This window comes from Myxocyprinus asiaticus, chromosome 17, assembly GCF_019703515.2.
Source record: "Myxocyprinus asiaticus isolate MX2 ecotype Aquarium Trade chromosome 17, UBuf_Myxa_2, whole genome shotgun sequence".
In the NCBI taxonomy this organism is placed as follows: domain Eukaryota; kingdom Metazoa; phylum Chordata; class Actinopteri; order Cypriniformes; family Catostomidae; genus Myxocyprinus; species Myxocyprinus asiaticus.
The window spans coordinates 44,174,907-44,197,416 of NC_059360.1; the positions used below are offsets into that span (position 1 = coordinate 44,174,907).

Below are 22,510 nucleotides of genomic sequence, written 5' to 3' on the forward strand. Positions count from 1 at the left end.
CTTGATTAATACTCTGAGCTGTTTCTCTGGATTTTAACTCAAATAATAATTTCATATAGATTTTCAGTCAGGGGATTTGATGTGTGCTTTTGAACACACTGCATTGAAGAATGGTTATTTTTAGAAAGAGTTTCTGTGTAGTTTGACTAAGCAGTTTCTTCTCTTTGTACATGATAAATACCCAGACTACCTGAGACAATATTGTCATGTACTGTAGTTCTGTATAAGCTTGTATTAAGGTCTACCATATGCAAATCTGAGAACAAAGCTTTGGTATTGATGGATTAGCACTGCTAATGCTGACTAATGAACAATTGTAGGACCACAGACAGAGTCCAAAATTAACACTTGCACCAAAAGACAGTAAAAATTGTCTTTGGAAAGATAATACATTTCCAGTTGCCGGTAACTTTATTAGGAACTAACATGTAAAATTTCGTGCTCCTGGTTCTACTACAAGTATAATAGTTAAACTTTATTTGTTCCTGTAAAACCATGGTTAATTTTCCGTAAACAAATTATTACGGAATTACTGCATATTAGGCTGGGATAACATCAGCCAACACCACAACCAAATCAAAACATCACTTTGACATTGAACTGCTCACCTTGAAGTGCTGGAGTTGTTTGATGGCCAGTGGGTCATGTTGTGGGTCATTGTTTTCCTGTTTGCTGCTCTCACACTGTTGTGCGTCTGGCCTGAGATTCAGATTGAAGATGAAAAGCTCAGTTTCTCTCAGCCAGCTCTTTAACTCCTTGATCCGGCTCTCCAGCTGGGTCACCATCCTCTTGGTGTCTGGAGACAGAAGATCTCGAGGGATTTGATTGCCCACACTGGGTTCCATGTGCTCGGACAGGGTTTTCTGATGGGACAAAAACAGAGATCTCACACTTGAGTACATATGTACACACAAAGGAAATATCACAGGATATCCCTTGTGGAAATTTACCAAAGTTTTACTATAGTGACTTTGGTGAATATGATATTTTGTTGGAAATGATTCTTATTAAATGTAAATCTATTAAGGCAATTACAAAAAAGTACTATGGCAGTACCATGGTACAGCGATTGTATCATGATGCTAATACCCAACCCGATCTCATGAAAAGTCATTTTAATAGTACGAGATAGCGAAATTGTAAGAAATCGTACAAGGTGGCTCGTACAAAAACGTATATCTTTTACTCCTATAGACAAAAATATATGAACCAACGAACAATGTTATTCTGAAGATAACGTTTAACCCTCTTAACCAAACCCTAAACTCGACCATGAAAGAAAACATCAGGGTTTGGAACGAGTCGAGGGAAGCGCATTACAGGTTATTGACATACATCAATCATTTATATTGAGTGAGTAACCAAATTTGTTCACGTAAAAGAAAGTGTTCAATAGGAGGCTAGCTCTTTCATATGAGCCAAGTTTCACTATATCTTACGATTTCACCATCTCGCATAAATTACTGCAAGCTGTCATAAGACTACTTAGATATATAACATGGTAATGTATGTGTACTATATTCATATACCATTGTATTTACATGATACTCCAAGGCGCTTTTGGTATTTCACTGTCCAAAAAAAAAAAAAAAAAAAAAAAAATAATATTAATACCATGGTTTTTATTATTCTTCATTTTATATTATAATCTCCCAATAATAATTTTATTGGGAGATTATAGCTTCTAAATAAGTTTAGGAACCTACAGTAACCTTTATTAGAAATATATTCCTTTATTTTAGATTTATCATATTTACACGGATCTAACCATGTTTGAGGGGGACCATCCATGGTTTTGCCTGTGGTTACTGTGTTCTTACTACAAATTCAACAGTTTAACTAAGTTAGCCATGCAAGAAATATGGTAAATCATAAGAGGCGAACTAAACATACACATAAAGACACAAAAATTACTTTCAGATGCATTCAGCAGGCCAACACAACCTAAACGTAATGAACCGATTCATAGACTAACATACTGTGATTGATTTTTCTTATTTGGGTTCAATTAAGAAGTAGATTCTGAAAAGATTCTGGCTTCAATATTGCTGCTGTATGCCTCAAGTCATTGATAAAAGCGAGTTTTATCTGATGTGTCTGAAAGGGTTAAAATCTCATTGCATAAAGTGACATTTTAGAGCAACATTCAAATGTTTGTTGAATAGCAAACAATCAGCTGCAAAAACTCACCAATGATTTTAGAAATAGGCTCCACTGAACAATTTTTCCCCACTGACAGCAAGAGAGCAGAGAATCATGCTGAGCTGCAGTCTGCCTGTGCGAGTGTGTGTTTTGTGTGCGTCTGTGTGCTTGTTTGTGTGTACATACTCCCACCTGCCTGGCAATCGCACTTTTGGAGACAGAGTGCAGGTTGAACCTTGTATACTAAGATTGCAATTGCAAGCACAAAACATGCCATTATCCAATTAATACACACACTGGCTGCTGTAATTGTGCTTCCTTTATGTGTGCTGTGTGTTAAAAAGCTGGAATGGATGCAGATGTCATTATGACACAGAAATGAAGTGGCTATTTCAGCATGCGGCATCAATTAAGTTCTCAGGGTTTTGCCGCACGGGTCCGCCCAATGATCAGGCCATGATTAACACATCTGCATTCCTCTCCTGTCACCACAGTGTTAATTGCAAGGAAAATGGACAGCTCAACTCAGTGGTCAAGGGCGTTTTAGCTGTGAATTGTGAAAATGGGCTATTTTGGGGGAAAACACATTTTGAGATTTCCACAGGCTTGACTGTGGCAAAATCAGATCTCCCTGGATTGTGATTGTATGGGATGTCAGTGGTCAAAGAATATAAAAGAGTTTTTTTTTTGTGACTAAATGCTTCGAAGTGTGTTTAGTTTAAAGTGCTGAATAAAAGCATTTATCAAGAGTTTGTATTGAAACAATTTTAGACTTTTTTTTCTTTTTTTTTTTAGACTCATGAAAAACAGGATTTTTTCCCCCTTGTTCTATTGAAATAAGAGTTCAAATCGTCCTAAAACGAGCACATTAACACATGGCCACCAACATTTATATATATCAATGAACATTCAGGTCATTTACATAGGGATGAAGCTGTCAAAAATATGTCTGGGTTATATTTCATCCCAAAATCAACAAAAATAAATTATATTTTCCTTAAAGAAATTGAAGCCTATTTTTAGAATCATGAAAAATATGAACCATGAACATTTCTGCATTGTGACATTATTTTATTATTTAATTATCATGATTATTAAGCACCATTAAAATGTCTACATGCACTACAGTAATGAGAATTTGGTGTTTAAATGTGCTTAACTGTCATGACAATAATGTCACAATGCAAAAAATCGTAATGATCCAAAAATAGACTTTCCTTTCTTTTTTTTTTACACAAAATATCGCTTCTTATTTTATTCTTTTGATTTTAGGGTGAAATGTGACCAGGATGGTGTTTTTGTGAGATTTATCCAAATAAAAGTCTTTAAAAAGCTATTTCTGTTTAAGTGGACTTTAGGCAAACAAAGTAAATGCTAAATGCTACAAAAATGTTGAATATATCATGTCAACCGTACATGAGAATGTTATGACAAAGCAATCAGAAGAAAATAGTTTATCATAGTGTCCAAAAACATCTCCAAACAAATAAAACACAATAATTGTACATAAGTACTAATTACACATGCAAACACAACAATGACTAAAGGTTTGCATTGCATGGAGACATGATTTTAGTGATGAGATTTCTCAGAATTTTGCCTTTTGACTGAATGAGTCTGTATCATTGAGTTTGTGTCATGTATTTGGCGCCATCTCCTGGTGGTCATATGTAACATTGTGCTTCATGTGGATTATCTAATGATCTATGCATCCGATTACCTTGTGTGTGGGCTCGTTTGACAGATAATCACCTCCTTTCAGTAATGTTATGTGATATTTATTTTCTGTTTATTTTTCATGAAGTTATAAGTAAAAACGCTGCATATAAGCAACAGCAACATAATTGTCAAAGACATATAGTATACTTAGCTTTACTTGCTATATTTTTGTCTGCGAGTAAAACAAATTGGCTCTTTGAGAGCTTTCTAACAACATATGACACATGGCTATTTGATCAGTTTGATGTTTTTTTTATTGCAATTATATGTACAGTGCAATTTTTTGTATTTTATTTTTTTTATACAAATTATCAAAGCGGAACACTTCTGATTTGTCTGCCAATTTCAAAGCACTTTTGGTCATAATGCCTGCATGCACTGGAAAGTAGAGCTTCTAAGCTTTCAACCCATGCCTATTTTGTGTTGGTCGAGACTGTAGTTTTTAATATTTTGACAATTTAAAAAACAAAAAACATTCTCGCAGGCCCTCAGTCTTATAGGGGCATTCAGACCGCACGCATTGTGCTAACAAGAAAAAAACAACTTGAGACGCTTTTTTTAAAGCTTAAGTTCTTTTAAACTTGACATGGCATCTAAACAATGTGACGCTCCAGCACGAGACACAGAGCAACAATCAAAGACATCCATCTAGCACATGTTTACATGGAAAAAATACCATCACCCTTATTCTGTGTGAACGGCCCCTTAGCATGTTGACTGTACAGGCCAGAGACTTCCAGTTCTAAGACTATACACAGTCTCTGTTTGTTTGTCTCTCTCTCTCTCTCTCTTTTTATTTCACTGTCCTGTCCTCTCGTTTGAATACAGATGATTGGACGAGCATCAATGGAATCCAGATTTAGCTATTGTTTTCTCTATGTAACAAATGTCTTGGTGGGAGGTGAAGTCGATGCCCTTGGAGGGTCACGCAACACAAAAACAGGAATTTATTGCCACTTTATTTGCTTCGGGAACAGTTTGCAATCATAAATTCTTCATAAGCAGAATACTTCAGAGAATGGTCTGTCTTCATAAATATATACGACAGGGGACATCAATTTCATTTAATTCACAATTTGTGTCAGCACAGCAGATGCCAATGGCTGACTTGATAGGCTTGTTTAATATGCAACTGAGACAGCATAATGCACTGTGCAGGGTGCAGCAGTGCTCAGATTGAACTCTCCGCACCGCTGACGCTTTATTCCCGTCGCGCACGCGCTAGCAAGACGCCACTCATCACGAATCGACATCTCGCACGCTCACGCCAGTCAGAGTGTTTGCCGTGGCCAAGCAGCGTTGATTCTTCATTTCTGAATGATTCTAATTAATGCTTCATTGCAACACGGGGTAATAAATGAGTTGTTTGACACTTTAAAACTCTGCGAAAAATTCATGTTCAGATTGAAGGCTGTTATGCTAATCTTGACGAGCATTGCAGAATTTCGCAGAAAAACATGTAGTTAGATAATAAGTACATCGTGTTGTATGCATTTTAATGTTAGTACATAGTAACATAAGACACCTAATAAAAATTGGACCTTGGAAAAGCATCTTAGTTAAACTGATAGCAGCTGGTTAACCATGTTAAAACATACCTTGAACTGGTAGATTGAACTTTAGATGAGTAAAAAGCTTAAAAACAGAAGAAACGCTGACTACCACCCCTGGAGTCGTGAGTGACTCCAGCCAGGTCTCCTAAGCAACCAAATTGGCCCGGTTGCTAGAGAGGGTAGAGTCACATGGGGTAACCTCCTCATGGTTAAGTGGTTCTCACTCTCAATGGGGCATGTGGTAAGCTGTGCATGACTCACGGAGAGTAGCATGAGCCTCCACAAGCTGTGAGTCTCCGCAGTGTCATACACAACAAGACATTTGATAAGATGCATGGATTGACTGTAAGAAGCGGAGGCAACTGGGACTTGTCCTCTGCCACCCAGATTGAGGTGAGTAACCACGCCACCACGAGGACCTACTAAGTAGCGGGAATTGAGCATTCCAAATTGGGGAGAAAAGGGGATAAAAAAAAAACAAAAAAACAGAAGAAACGGCTATGCTAACAATGGATCGTTTTCACATTTCTGGTTTTGAACGCGGAAGTAAACTATAGTGGGGTAAACATCTGGAGCGGTCAATGAGATACCATAGCAAATATAATTTTTGTATTCCCATTTGCTCAGCCGAAAGGCAAAAGAAAAAGAAAAAGAAAAAAACTATTATGTTTTCACAACTTAAAAAAAAAAAAAAGAGCGGCAGAGTATAGAAAGTTGGCAAATTTACTGTTACTCCTTCATCCCATTGCAACAGTGTTGACTAGTTTTCTTAATTGAATGGCAGGGTAATATAAAACAAAGAATAATGTTATAAATGTGCATTGAATAATTTGAAAAAACTCTAATATAAAAAATCTTTGCAAGATTTACGCTGCAAAATTAAGGCGGAGAAGTGTCATCATAGTCCGTGAAAAAGGTCCATACAACCATAAACATTGTGGAGGGAACAAAACAGCTCAAAAGAACATAAACAAATAGCTAAAATGCCATAGTAAAGCAAGATAACTTTGCACATATGAAGCTGAGAGACATATGAGAAAGAACTTGAAGCAATGGGAGGATATATACGAATTTTAAGATGCATTTGCACTGCAGTTTTACTCTAACAATCTCTTTCCATCTTTCTATGTCTATTTCTCCCCATCCCTCCTTATCCGCCTGCATCTCTCTCAACTCTGCTGGGTGCCCTGGATCAGGTAAGATCACTCTCAGTATGTGACTTTCACCTGTGTCAGAGCAGCCGACTTCTTCGTTCAGGAAGCTCTTTCGTCCCATAAAGAAACCACAGATGTTTTTCTTTGAGTCTTTTTTTACATCGTTTAACAGTGGTGTCCCAAAAAGGTGTCTATTGTTTCCTTTTCTTCTTGTTCAGAGATGTTGCCGTTGAAACTGTCATGTTCATACAGCAGGATGAACAGAGAAAGGCAAAGTTAAACCTCACCTCGAGTTGATCCCATTTGCTCTTCAGGGCACTCAGTCGCTGGTCAAAGTCAGCAGGAAGTTCAGCACCGCTCCTCTTCAGAGATTCAGACCAACCCAGAAGTTGTGTCTTTTTTGGAAGCCACATGGACATCTCCACACTGTTCCCCTGCAGATGCACATAAAGTAAACACAGTCAAAGGGTGAGAAATGTCTTTTTTTTTTTTTAAATTTTTGGGGGGGGAGGCTTTTTGTCGTATTATTATAGCACAAACAGGAAATGATGAGAAGAAGAGGAGGGACACGGGATCGTATTTCATTTATTTGAAAGCGTTTACCATAGTATAATTTAATTTATACATAAATAACACAATTATGATTAGTTTTCTTTTCAGTCAAAAATTAATATGCCAATGTTTTATGAAAGAGGCAAGAAGATTACACATTTAGCTCTTCCGATTGGCAACAGTGAGGATGAGCTAGGTTTTATAGAAAGTGTAAATAACAGTGGAATCGATAATTCAAAAAGAAATTGATACATTTTAAGAAAAACTAGGTTAATGCTTTACAATAAGTTTCCATTCATTAACATTAATTAATGCATTAATTATCATGAACTAACAATAAACAATATATTTATATGGCATTTATTAATCTTTGTAAATGTTAGTTTACAAAAATAAAATTGTTTATTGTTAATTCATGTTAGTTCATAGTGCATTAAAGGATTAGTTTATTTTTCTTAACACAAAGGGAGAAATGTATAAAGAAAATGCTGTGCTCAATGATGTCATACAATGGCAGTTTATAGTGAGTACCTCTTAAAGCTTAAAAAAATGCAGAAGTATAATTCAGAAGTCTAATAAATTATTCCATGAGACTCATGATTGTTATGAAAGCATATGATAAGGTTTGGTGAGAAACAAACCGAAAAATAAGGCTGGGCATAGAAATGCATCCATTCTTTGACTTCAACCTCTTCAAACATGTTTAGTAAGTTCTGTTTTCTGTTTTGTGTGCAGCTGTGTTGTGTTCTGTTGTCACTATCGGTGTGGAGGACCTGTTTTTAGATAAACACACAATTTTTTAATTGAACGGGGGGGGGGGTTAAGCTTAAAGAGTTAGTCACCATAAGCTGCCATTGTATGACATCAATGAGCACAAATCTTTTTCACAATTTCTCCCTTTGTGTTAAGAAAAAAAAAAAGAAAGTCATATAGGGTTATAACAACACGGGGGTGAGTAAACAATAACTGAATTTTAATTTCAGGGTAAACTATCCCTTTAACTAATGTTAACATATACAACTTTTGATTTTAACAATCTATTAGTATATGCTGATATTAACATTAACCAAGATTAATTAATGCTGTAAAATTATTGTCCATTGTTAGTTTATGCTAACTAATGTAGTTACTAATATTAACAAATGGAACCTTATTGTAAAGTGTTACCTAAAAAAGTTTTTGGACCATTTTACATTGTGGTACAGAGTTGCCATATGACAACGTTTCCCAAATAAAAAAATAAAATAAAATAAATAAAAAAATTGAATAAAACATAGACATTAAACACATAGCCATAGGGAAAAATAAATACATGTTAAGCGTGGATCAAGTTACAAAAGCAACATATATGATACCACTGTTGACCAGGTTTTACTGCTGATTTGAAAGTTATTAAAACATAATTTTGGCAAACAGTTTTGGAGATTTCAGTCTTTCCCATTTCAAGCAGATAGGAGCTATACTTGTATGTCTATTACCTAAATTTCCTTAAAGGGACAGTGCTAATCACCTGCGGCAGGATTCACGAACATTCTTAAGCATAAAGTTATTCTTCACACTATTTTTAACTTAAGATAAAGTTAGGAATTGTTTCCAAAAAAAAGCTTTTAAAGAATGTTCTTATGCATGTTCTTTATGAATTGCACTTACAGGAACATTCTTACGAACTTCTTATAATTTATCCCAAGAACTTTCTTAAATTTTATCTTAAGAATGTTTCTGTGAGTCTGGCTCCAGTCCACAGCTATGTGCACAAAAATATGAAATGACAATATTTGTATGGTATACTTCGCAATATATTTTAGCACGTTATACAGAGCACACGTATTTCGAACTGACATTAATCTTTAATCTGTTCAAGTAGATTTGCGAATTTGTTACGATTTTGAGACATGACATTTTCATTCTAATGCTGGACCAGCATACAGTAAAAGATGAAAGTGATGCTATTCAACACCTTTCAGTTGATTTCTCTCTTCCTCCCTCTCTTTCTCTCTCTCTCTCTCCCCATTTCATTTTCTGCATCAATAGCTACTTGATTCTAGTTTTCAGTTGTCATTCATCATTATGGCGGATGTGCATTTAAATATTTAAATGTGCTGTTTTTCCCTCTTTCCTCACTGTCATCCGGCCAACGTTCATTTTTCACTGTCGTTTGTTTTGATGGAGATGGTATCACACATCCTTTTAAATCATTCATCCCTTTCAGTTTTTAATAGTGGCCGCCAAACTAAAGCCGCTCCACTTTAAAGTAAAAGGGCATTACACAATTTGTTTGTTGACAGCAAATATTGATTTTAAGTCCTCATATTGGTTTAAAAAATGTCATGTTACTGATGGAGAAAGCAGACAGCAGCAGAGATAGCCGGAGTAATTAGAATGCCAGAGTGATGAGGAGTTGAAGTATCATGCTAACCTAAGCTATGTGCATGGCTGACTTTTGGCCCTTGAGTCACTTTCTCCGTTGCAACCTAGATAGGGTGATTTGCATACTTAACCCTACAAGCTAGCTCTGGCTCGGGCACAGTGAATACTTTATAGTCAACTGTGTAATTGACGCTGAGAGAAAACATATTTCAGGGCCAAGTGGTGGCACTCAGGTGAAGGTGTGACGGAAATACATGATTCTGGCATAGCTCCGTTAACCTTCAAGAGCAGAGCTAACTACTAGTGCTACATGAAAACTTTTATTTTTGAAAGTGGCTTATCAGTGCAAAACAGGACACATCTGAACATATTCAATTTAACTAGCCCTGAAGTCTGATCACTTAGAAAAGTAATAGCACAACTCTTTTCAACAAGCCTATTGATTTGAGGTATCACTAATTTCCATAGCACAAATGGTGCAGGATGAGTTACAATATGCACCAATGTTTAATACTTAGTAGGGCTGCACAATTAAAAATAAATAAAAATCACGATATGACCTTGAGGGCGATTATTAACCCACAAAATAGTTATATTTAATTACAAAAATAAATAAACAATCTCAACACACAAATGCAATTGTACTCAGATGTGCTTCGCATTTGTTTTGGTTTGCTAACGTGCACTGAGCGCGTTCTAATTAATGCACTCTAGATTTGTTTACATTTTATTCCTAATATGTTTAGCACTACATGTAATTAATCATATGTAAAATCTTAAGTAATCATAAGTGTTCCGCCAAAATAAAATCTTGAGTATGTAACCGGATTGGTAGCAATGCCTCGTTTAAGTTATGAATTTATTATAAAGATATATTACTATAGTAAAACAATATTAATATTATTATTATTAGTAGTAGTAGTATATAATTAAATAAAAAGTATTATTATTATTAGACAATAGCAACACATTTCTCTATATAATAATTTCTAAGAATAATTTCTATATTATATCTAATAATAGTGTATTATTATAATTACCAATAATAATAATAATCATCAACATCATCAGTTTTATATAACAATAATAAAATATTCAAGTTGACTGGGTGCCAGAAAGTAATGATAAAAAAGTGGGCTAAGATCCTGTCACAAATCGATCAAATTTCCAAAGGTGGAATATGAATGCGAAGTAGATGTTTTTTCCTCTTTGTTTCACTGTTTTATGTATTTGTTTGTTTATTTATTTATTTTGGCTTAACTGAAAGAGGTCTGAATTTATTCTTATTAAAAGGGCTCAAGTTTGAACACCCTTGAAGAGCAACTCTTCCTATTGGCAATAGAGCATGTGCAAAGCATTACTTAATTCTGGTCAAAAGGAATCACATACAAATTTTTTTTTATGTTTATCATATCGAAGTTCAAATCGCAATCAAAACAGTGTTTTTTTTAAATAATCACAATATGATTTTTTTTCTCCCAATCGCTTTCTTCAAATCCCTAAGCATGAGTAATAGTAATAGTGATGCTTGCCTTAGCAAAACACATTAATAACATCAATGCAACATCACTTCTGGCACAATCACTAAGTTGCCTATTCTCCACACATGCCTTGAGATCCCAAAAAGGAAACGGCAGCTTCACTAACAGTCCTTTTAAAAGTACAATGCTTTTAATAATTGCTATAGTGAGAAAAGATGGTCATAAAAATAGATGAAATATCAACAAGCCCTTGTAAGTTTAATTTATTTCACATATTAATGAACACAAGTCTGAAATGTCAGCAAAAATGCGGTCACACATGAACACACTTAATGTGTTTCGTAAGATTCATCTTATCCATTAAATTAAACTTTGTTCAGGCTCCGTAACTTGTTGAGACAACAGAAGTAAGACTCCATGAACTGAGGCAGAGATGGGACTAAATTAAAATTAAATTATGCTAACGCTCACACGTCAACCACAAGACGTAGGAAAAAATTAGAATTCACGGGACACTCTTATCCTTTAAACGGGCCCTTATTTCAACGACGGATTCTACACTGTCTTTAAATGAAAAAAAAAATGACGTAAAAACATCATTCTTGTGCACTGAATAAAAATCTGCAGAAGACGAAAAAATCTATTTTAAACTGAAACTGCCGTATTAGATTTTTAGCACAAAGAAAAGGGAATCCATTTCAGGGATAATTCACCCAAAATAAAAAAACCTGTCATCATTTACTTTCCCTCATGTTGTTCAAAAGGTGTATGACTTTTATCTTCCACGGACCATAAAAGGCAGAATGTTAGGGGGCGAAAGCCTCAATCACCATTCACTTTCATTGCATGTAAAAAGAACAGCGTCAACATTCTTAAAAATTTCTCCTCTTCCACGAAAGAAAGAAAATCAAACGGATATGGAACGATATTAGGTGTGTCACGGTCCTGTCACTGTCAGTCTGGGTTTTGGTCTGACAGGACCGTGGCATCATCATCCCATGTCTGTCTTGTGTTTCGTTGTCTGTCTTTGTGTGAGCGCATGGTTTCGATTGTATTCCCTACCCTGCGCTCTTCGGTCCGTCTTGTTTCATGTCGGGAGCATGGTGTCTGGATCCTGACTTCCTGTCTGGTTCGGTTTCGGTCCGTGTCGGGATCCGGACACTCGTGCTCCATGTCTGTCTGTTATTGACGTGGGCGCATCGCGCTTATGTCATCTTGGCAGCAAGAACTCACGTCAATACTTTGTCTGGCTCTCGCGAACGCGGGTGCGTCTCGTGTCACGCTTGCGTTGCGCTCCCGGGTCGCGATCTGTCTTCATGTTGTGTTGAGGTTTGGTCACTTCGGTCTAAGGTGTCGGGTGTGTGTGTGGCCGAACTCTCGCACAGGTGTCCTGTCTTGTTTTTGTCGCCTGTTGCGTGCATCGCGTGGTGTTTGCCTCACGATGTACGCTCAGGTTTTGTTTAGTGTGAGAATGCGTGGCATTGCTTTGTTTGCCATTGCTATGCATTCTCTCATTTTGTTTGTTGGTTGGCATGGGCATAAATTGCCTTATTGTCTTGGCGATGTGCGCTCATGCCATTCGGGTGTTTTGTTGTATTGTGAGAGCAAGTGGCTTTGTTTTGTTTCTGTATTGCCGCGTGTCTCTCTGTCTTATGTCATACCCCACCTCCCTGTTTGCTAATTATTAGTTCATTTGCCTAACCTGTCCCCTGTTAACCCGTCTGATTTCTCTCCCTATTTTAGTCTCCTCATGTTTGCTGTCCAGTGCCAGTTCGTCTTGATTCCAGTCTTGTGTGCTTGTTTCCCAGTCGGTCTTGTGTGTCTGTTGTGATCCAGTCGGTCGGTCTTGTTTGTTTTTCATCCCATCCCTGTCCGGTCCGGTTGGTCCTGGTTCCCCAGTTTTCCCTGGATTGTTCGTTTGTTTTCAGCTTTATGTTGGTTTTTGTTTTTTATAAATAAATCCCCTTTTAAACCCTGCTTTTGGGTCCTGCCTCTGCATTCTCTGATAAGGTGTGAGAAAGAGCACATTTACACAGGACGCATTCTTGCATCCATCTACGCTATATATATATATATATTTTATTATGTGAACCTGCACTGGATGGATGTCTTTGACCGCTGAGACTCCTTTTACTGTTTTTTTTTTTTAGCGTTTCACACATGTGCACCACATTTTTAAAACGTGTGTCAAGTTAAAAATAGTTAAACTTTTTAAAACACGTTTTTCCATTCCATTGTGCGCCGTCTAGCTTTTATAAATGCAAAAACAGGTTCTGTGTGAACGGACCCTAAACAATTACAACATTTTTATCTTTGGGTGAACTAACCCTTTAATTATCATTAATGAATTAAATAATAAAATAATGACACAGTGCAAGAAATCTTAATGGTAATATGAAATTTGACCTGGCAAATTTGTCGATAGTTTCTGTGATATACACGTGACTCTATAATACACATATTCTACACTGTCTCTTAATCAAAAAATGAAGCAATAACATCTTTCTTGTGCCCTGAAAATGAATCTGCAGAGGGCGAAAGAGTCAATTTTGAGCTTCTCCGATTATCCACTGAAGCTACCATATTAAATGTTTAGCACGAAGAAAAGGGAATTCATTTTAGAAAAAACTGAATATGCATCAGCCACAAAAAAACCTACGCTGGGAGCTGATGAGCTACAAATTGACTCAGAGGTACAAAATATTAAATTTGATATGCTTTCATGATACAGAGCTGAATGAAGCTGGGAAAACTGATAATTACTTAATCAGTTTGAGGCCTTTTCATATCTTGCCAGCATCCTTGATGGCTGTAATTCGCTCTAGATGGCGGGTTGGGGAGGGGGCGCAGAGGAAGCAGTCGTGAGGGGAGGAAGACCGGGTAGAAGAGGCCCATTGATGCAAACTCTGTGCAGCTGAAGAGGGCAAGCCAAGCTCTCAGTGATGTGTGAGCTCCAAGATTGAAAGACAAGGAAGTAAAAAGCTACATATTTACTTTTAAAGGAGGAGAAAAAAACGTGAAGCCTCCCATTTGGATGCGATTCCTTACTGTTTATGCAAAATAGGTTCGTGAAAAATCACTTTGCGTCGAAAAAAAGGGGAAGAAAAAAATCTGTTCAAACTGGCCGGGAACAAAAGTCCTTGAAACACTGTTAATTGTCACCATGGTGACTAGAAGAATAAGCCATTTTACAGCTGGTATAGAAGGCTCGTATTGAGTCAAGCACTTTTATTTTTTTCACCCCCGCTCTCTTCTCTCTGTTTCAGAACAAGGTGGGCAGTCACGGCAGGGTCAGCGAGGGACCCTAGGAGAGTTTCCACAAGCCTTTCCAAACCTGGCACGAGGTTTCTCCAGGAACAGACTTGGGGGACGAAATACACTTCACATTGTCAAAATGCACTGAGTGGCAACAAATTGCATTGACAATACTATTGTTCACGACAACAAGAAAAGGTTAAGCCAAGAATAAGAGATGTCATTGTCACAAACCCATGTGGGAACGCATTTGCTCTCTCTCGCTGTCATAATAGCAAGCTATCTGCAAAACAATATGGAGCATGGAGGAATTCTGGATATTTGCTCTCCAACACTTCTCGCTAAAGAGGATGCATTAAGCGGGTTTCTAAAGTGGTAATGAGAAATTCAAGAGGACAAATGTACAAAAGAAAGCCTGGTCAGCCAAACCGATGGTGTAACAATGCTGAGACACAGCAGCCAGGTATTTTGCCCTGAAAGATGTATTAAAAAAGGCTCTGGATGGCTTTATAGCCTGTTATGGGATTCTGATAGAGTGATTATGTTTTATTTGGATGAAACTCACAAAAAACATGACCAGATCAAAAATTTTGACCCCAAATATGAAAGAAAAATTTTTGCATAAAGCAATTGAGCTTAGTTTTAGGATTATAAACATTTGTTGTACTGCAAAATTATTTTCATGATAAGCATATTTTCCCCTAAAATTCCCATTTCTGTAATGCCAAATAATTATTACTGTTGTGCAGTAATGAAAATCATCATGTCCAGACACAATTATTTTACTTTTTAAATGTATTAAAATCAGTATAAAATGAATTTATTAAATAAATAGCACAACAAATACTATCATGTTGTATTCTTGCAACAGCACTTCACAGATGTGTTTAATTTAAGTAATACAATTTATATATATATATCTATATAATATCTATATATCTATATATCTATGTATGTCTATCTGTCTATCTGTCTATCTATCTATCTATCTATCTATATCATATATATATATATATATATATATATATATATATATATATATATATATATATATATGACAGTGGCTCAGCGAAACGATAAGCCCCGGGGCCCAGGACCACCTTAATACGGTCCTGTGCAGGCCCATTGTTACAGGTGGTTACAGTTACAGGACCTTACATATACACTCCCTTATACATTCAGATACATTTAAACCTAAAATTTTGATGTTGATAAAAGCTCATGTACATGGTTGTGTTTTTTTTTTTTTTTGTTTTTTTGTTTGTTTTTTTATTTCAGAGTGAAATATGACTTTCACTGGAGTGATACTTTGTATGTGTTAAATTTGAGGCCTGCAAATCATTTGATTCATCTCGCCAAAATACAACCGAAGTTGCCCCTCTACCTCAGTTCTGCTGGTAGTTTATGGTCTAGATGTGCTGCTCTTTTGCACTCTCCCCTTCTGTCCCCTCACAAGGCTTGGTAGTGACCCCCATAGGAAGCCCATGCCTAATGCCATTGAATGGCGAACAAAGGCACTATTTATCCGTGGCCCGGGGTCTGGAGCTCAGCTGTGAGTTCGGGAAGAAGGGGTTCTCATGGAAAGATACTCAAACCCCTCAAATCCCTTCACTGACCCTCTCTACACTGAGCGTGGCATTTTTCTTTACCAGACAAACACAGGACACAATGCAATCAGCCAAGAACTCTGGACTTTAAGAGCTGAGAGAGAGAGAGAGAGAGAGAGAGAGAGAGAGAGAGCCTAAGATCTGTTCAGTTCTGCTCGACCAGACTGTAGGATAAAGTTATGGTGCCAAAATTCACATTGATTGAAGTACTGTGTACTGCCCAGAGTATAATGCTATTGCTCAGAAGTTGCTCTTTCATAGCCTATGAGAGTCAAGAGTTTTCAGTTATACCTTATTTAAGAATCAACTTAATCTCAGATGTTTCTCCTTAAATTTGTTTAAATAAAAAACTGGTAAAAAACCCTAGCAACGCCCTAACCCAGAACAACGGGCAAGCACCAATTGTGTTATCTTTAGAAAATGTTCAAATCTAGTTGAAGTATTGACTTTGTCTCAGATATTTCTCCAAAAAATTATTAAGAGAGGAAAAAATTAAACCATAGCAACCACCCAGAACACCCTAGCAACTGCATAGCAATGCCCTGGCATTCACCTAGAACAATAGACAAAATCTAGTAAATATCAACTTTCTCAAATATGTCTCGTAAAATTAATTGAGAGAAGTAAAAAAACAAGCAACCACCTAGCCATTCATTAGCAACCACCCAGAACACCCTAGCAACCACACAGCAATGCCCTGTAAACCACCCAGAACAATGGGCAAGCACCACTCACATTTTCTACAGAAAATGTAATAATCTAGTTTAAGTATCAACTTTGTCTCAGAAATTGCTTCTAAAATGTATTTAATAAAAAAGCAACCACCTAGCAGTGCACTAGCAACCACCCAGAACAAAAGACAAGCATCACTCAAATTTGATGTATGTATGTATGTATATATATATATATATAACAGCCAACCACCCACAACCCCTTAGCAACTGCACAGCAACGTACTGACAACCATCTAGAACATGTCCATTGTTTTTCTTCAGAAAATGTTAAAATCTAGTTTAAGTATCAATTTTCTCATATATTTCTTGTAAAATTAATTAAGAGAAGTAAAAAAACACACCAAGCAATTCATTAGCAGTTGACCAGAAAACCCTAGCAACCACATAGCAACAACGTGGCAACCACCTAGAACAACAGAAAAGCACCACTCACATTTTCTTCAGAATTTTCTTTTAGGCTAAATCTAACTAATAACTTTGTCTCTTGTTTCTCCAAAACTTTTTTATAGAAGTAAAGAATGAAACCCCAAACTACAACCAGCAGAACCCCTAGCAACTGCTTAGCAATGCTCTGACAACAGCCCAGAACAACAGGCAAGCACCACTCACAGAACCCGTTTCCACCTAGTATTAAGATGCATTTCGGGTGATCCGATCACATGCGGTCAGCCCTAAATACAGGTCTAAACGGGGTCTAAAACGTTTTGTGATCAGATCACAGAAACGACATATAAATGTGGTCAAAGACACAAGTAACCAACGCTAATCTGTCCTGTATGTGTCTTGGACAACTGCGAAGCACCGCCCCTCACCTGTCAATCAAGCTCTTTGCTAAAACAAGAGTTTAAACTTTGCCGATTACGAGCTGCTTTAAAAGGAAATAACCCTACGATCGGAAAATTTTAAAAAGTAGATACATACACAATCACGAGAGCTTCACAGATCTTCTTTAGTGTGCCTGATATCAACACAGATGACAAGCACGAACACCCGAAGCTCATTTTATACAGGTAATCCACTAAAATAACGGATAATTCTGCTTGACATGTTGCGCTTAGATTAAATTTCAACCGCATCTGGAAGAAACAGCACTCCGGTTATTTATTTATTTATTTATTTATGGTCTTTCTTTGTCTTTTATGAATTTGTTGCACTTTAATATCGTGCAGTAACACACTGACATAGTGATTGATGCATGTCGTCATGAAACGGAGACCCTCCCCTCCAAATCCAATCACAAGTGGTCACAGGAGACGCATTTAAACAGCGACGTGTCTCACGTGATCACATGTGATCAATTTTACCCAAAACGCATCTTAATACCAGGTGAAAACGGGACCACAGTTTTTTCAGAAAATTTTAAAATCTAGTTAAAGTATCAATGTCTCAGATGTTTCTCCTAAAATTCATTATAAGTAAAAAATAAAAAAATAAAAAAATAAACTTTTAACCCCCTAGCAAACACCTAAAATACCCCATCAACCATATAGCAACGGCACAGCAGTAGCCCAGAACAAGCAGCAAGGACCACTTTTTTTTTTAACTTTTTTTTTTAAGAAAATGTTAAAATCTTGATAAAGTATAAACTCCATCTCGATGTTTCTCCTAAAATTCCTGAGCAATGTAGACATACAGTAAGTAATTAAGTATAGAGCTATATAATTACATTTTGTAAGAATCCAGTGTGACATGTTTGAGCTCATATTGAGACCTCAGACTTTTGGTTGCAGACTTGAGTATCTTGGCAAATCTGACAAGACTGAAACTCTTGAGGAGACACATGTGAGATTACTATGGTCTTCTAAAACAGCTGATATATTAAAGAGATCTCCATTTTCATTTGTCGTTTCTTCTGGGAAAGTTTATACGGTTTGATTATTTTAGTGACTTTAACCAGCTGCTACAGTAAAGTCACCATTTGCATTCTAGACAATTCAGATATTAAAGAGATCTCATTTGTGATTCTTTCTATGAGTGAGTTTAGAAAGTTTGTACGTTTTAGTGACTTTAACTAACAGAAACCGTTATGTAGAGGACTGTCTGAATTGTCTGTAACCTTCTATCTTGGTTCATTGCTGAAGCTTTTAAAGTAAATAGGTGTGAACGTGACAGATATTCCAACTCCGCAAGTAATTTTCCATGTAAATTAATGGCAGTTCGGCTCAATGAGTATAAATTTGCAACCTTTGAAAAAGAGAAGGAAAATTAAAATGTACAATGTCATTTAAAATTGGCAGAACTGGCCAAGTAAATTACATTTGAGGAGTCGAATCGCTTGCTTTCTTCTAGCTTATTCCATTTGCATTAACTGAAAATCATATTACACAGGCCATGCATTGTTAATTGGGGCCTATATTGCATTATCCCCATATAAATCAAATGACAAATATTAAAATGAATAGCAAATTCACTAATAGCAAATGATAAAACAATCCTTTTTAAGTATCCCTCATTAATAATTTATTTCCAATTATATCTGTAGTGCAGAATGGGGTTTAGGAAGCATTTTCATTTCAAGAGATTTTTTTGTAGGTTCAGCCCGTCTGCTTTTGACTGATGTGAAAATAATGGAGATTTATTTGGGTCCTAAGCCAGTGATTGAGAGAGAGAGCGAGAGCGAGAGAGAGAGAGAGAGAAACAGCCCATTAAAGAGCAGGTTTGTTCCACAACAAGTGTTACAGTTCTCCACCGAGAGATGACCTGTAGAAAACTTTCTTGCTTGCTAGTGCAAGTTTGCAAGAATAGTGTCGTATATGTGAAACTGAATGCTACAAATGATCTCCGACCATCTCATGAGCTCCTCAAGTTTAGTTCATTTTATTTCCACAAAACAGTTCATGTTTACAGTACATGCATTGTGAACGCAAATCTCAGGTTTAATGTATTTTGACAATATAACTGCAATAATTCAGTTTATTTGTGGCTGAATACGTTTCGGTACAAAGCAAAAGGCCTGCAGCGATATTGGTACAACAGGTGAATGGTCATGTGTAGTCATATTAACCTCAGAAATGGTGTTTGAACAAGAAGTTTCTCTTTTGTACTTATCTACTATTTAGCCTCTCTGTGTGTGTTGCAACTTTAACATTTTGATAATATTTGTATAATGGAATTATTGTGTGTTATATATGTTCTTATATATATATATGTTCTGTATATATATTAATTTCTTCTATACACCGATGAACCAAAATATTATGAGCACTTACAGGTGAAGTGAATAACGTTGATAATCTCCTAACAAGGCCACATGTCAAGGTCTGGATAGATTAGATGGTAAGCAAACAATCTGTTCTCATAGTAAAAGTGTTGAATACAGGAGAAATGATCAGGAGTAAAGACCTGAGCAACTTTGACAAGGGCCAAATTGTAATGGCCAGACAACTGGGTCAGAGCATCTCTGAAATGGCAAGACTTGTGGGGTGCTCCTGGTCAGCAATGGTGAGTACCTACCGACAGTGGTCCGAGAAAGGACAAACCACAAAACGGCAACGGCACCCAAGGCTCATCGATGCGCGAGGGCAATGAAGGCTATCCCGTCTGGTCCGAACCGGTCGAAAGCGCCTACAATGGGCACGCGAGTGTCGGAACTGGACTGGAAGAAGGTGGCCTGGTCCGATGAGTCCCGTTTTCTTTTACATCATGTGGACCGCTGTATACGTGTGCGCCGTTTACCTGGGGAAGTGATGGCACCAGGATGCACTGTGGGAAGACAACAAGCCGGTGGAGGGAGTGTGATGATCTGGGCAATGTTCTGCTGTGAAACCCTGGGTCTGACCATTCATGTGGACATCAATTTGACATGTGCCACCTACCTAAACATCGTTGCAGACCAGGTGCACCCCTTCATGGCAATGGTATTCCCTGATGGCAGTGGCCTCTTTCAGCAGGATAATGCACCCTGCCACACTGTACACATTGTTCGGGAATGGTTTAATGGACTTTAAGGTGTTACCTTGGCCTCCAAATTCCCCAGATCTCAATCCGATTGAGCATCTGCATGTGAGATGTGCTGGACCAACAAGTCCGATCCACGGCGGCTCTACCACGCAACTTACAGGACTTGAAGGACCTGCTGCTAATGTTTTGTGCCAGATACCACAGGACACCTTCAGGGGTCTTGTAGAGTCCATGCCTCGGCAGGTTGGCGCTGTTTTGGTAGCACGTGGAGGACAAACAGCATATTAGGTGGGTGGTCATAATGTTTGGGCTCATCAGTGTATATGTTCTTTATATGTTAATTTTTACTATATATAGTTTATATATACAGTATTTATACAGTAGAGAACAATTTTTTTTATATAATCTTTATATGAAAAATAAAAGTTGCTGGTAAAATTGGGTAGTGCAGAAAAGTTGATTTCGTACCATGAATGTAACCTAAACGCAGGACAATCTTCATTGTAATGAAGAGAGTGTCAAGGACAGTGTAAAAGCCTTGATGAATGGTGCGAAGCAGGGCACACTCTCTATAGCTCTCTCACGTTAATTGTGCGACTAAAATGTGCAAAGAGCGTCTCTATGTCCTTTAGGAAGTTCTAAGTTAGGGAGGGAAAAGTTGGGGGAGGGGATCTGGGAGCAAACTGGGTTTTAAAGGAATGTTCCAAGTTCAATATAGGTTCATCTCAATCAACAGCATATGTGGCATAATGCTGATTACCAAAAAAAATAATTTCAGCTCATCCTGCATTTGTTTTATGGTTACAGAAAAGTACTTACAGTGCAGTACAATGGAAGTGAATGGGGCCAGTCCATAAACATTAAAATACACACTGTTTCAAAAGTATAGCAACAAGAGGTAAACATTATACATGTTAACATGATTTTAGTGTGATAAAATCACTTCCTGACCTTTTCAGTGTAAAGTTTTATCCAATTTTACAACTTTCTTGTCATGATGACATAACTCTGCAATTTGGTAAACTGCTAAATCCCTGATTTTATCACAATAAAATCATGTTAACACGTATAATGTTTATGTCTTGTGGCTATATTTCAGAAACAGTGTGCATTTTAATGTTTATAGACTGGCCCCATTCACTTCCATTGTAAGTGCCTTACTGTAACTTTGTTTTTGTGTTGTTTTTCAAAATTAGTTGGAATTACTTTTATATAACATTATACATAATGTTTATGTCTTGTGGATATCAATTGTCTCCAAAGTAATTAGTCACATGGCATTTACTACTTTATTATTAATGACTACATTATTCATTTATGACAACTGTTTTGCGCTTAAAAGGATAGTTCACCCAAAAATGAAAATTCTGTCATCGTTTACTCATTCTCATGTTGTTCCAAATCCTTAAGGAACACAAGTTAGGCAGAATGTGAAGACACTGACAGCCTCAATCAACGTTCACTTTCATTTTATGGAATAAAAGAGCAGCATCGACATTCTTCAAAATTTCTCCTCCTGTGTTCCACAGAAGAAAGAAGGTCATACGGGTGTGGAACGACATGAGGGTGAATGGTGACTTTTTCCGGGTAAACTAACCCTTTAAATCATTACAGCAGTTATTTTGAATACTATTGAAAATTTAGGAATGTAAGGTTTTGTGCAGAAATGAAATCAGATTTCAATAACAAGCACTATTTGTGTAACCTAAAAGGCAGTCGGCAAACAGAACATTTCACAACATGTCTGCAGCAGGTAGCACAGAACATGAGGGCCAGATCAGGAGCTGTAATGATGGACGGAGTTCACTCGTTTAATGCTCCATCTCTCTGTTCCTCAGGGGACCGTACAACTGTTTCTCCAGACTCTCTCCAAACAGCACGTAGGACAGGAATCCCCTAAGGCTTTCCACAACGCTGGAGCCAGAGAATATCACACACACATACACACACACACACACACACACCCACACGAGTCAAGACAGATTCTCTCATAGCTTTTCCACTGCAAATCACTTAGACTAAGACACCTTCCTGATCTCTTTTGAG

General features: G+C 37.1%; 1 protein-coding gene across 3 annotated transcripts in view; it reads right to left on the minus strand.

Annotated features, from left to right (window-relative positions):
• The window catches only part of LOC127455486 (A-kinase anchor protein 6-like), a 202,704-nt gene that overhangs the window by 27,082 nt on the left and 153,112 nt on the right, over positions 1 to 22,510 (minus strand). For all 3 annotated transcript variants that reach the window (XM_051723428.1, XM_051723427.1, XM_051723426.1), the window contains 2 exons: positions 6,856 to 7,002; positions 609 to 863 (listed from right to left, as the gene is read on the minus strand). In XM_051723428.1, the coding sequence (XP_051579388.1) occupies positions 609 to 863; positions 6,856 to 7,002 (402 nt within the window). The remainder of the gene's footprint in view (positions 1 to 608; positions 864 to 6,855; positions 7,003 to 22,510) is intronic.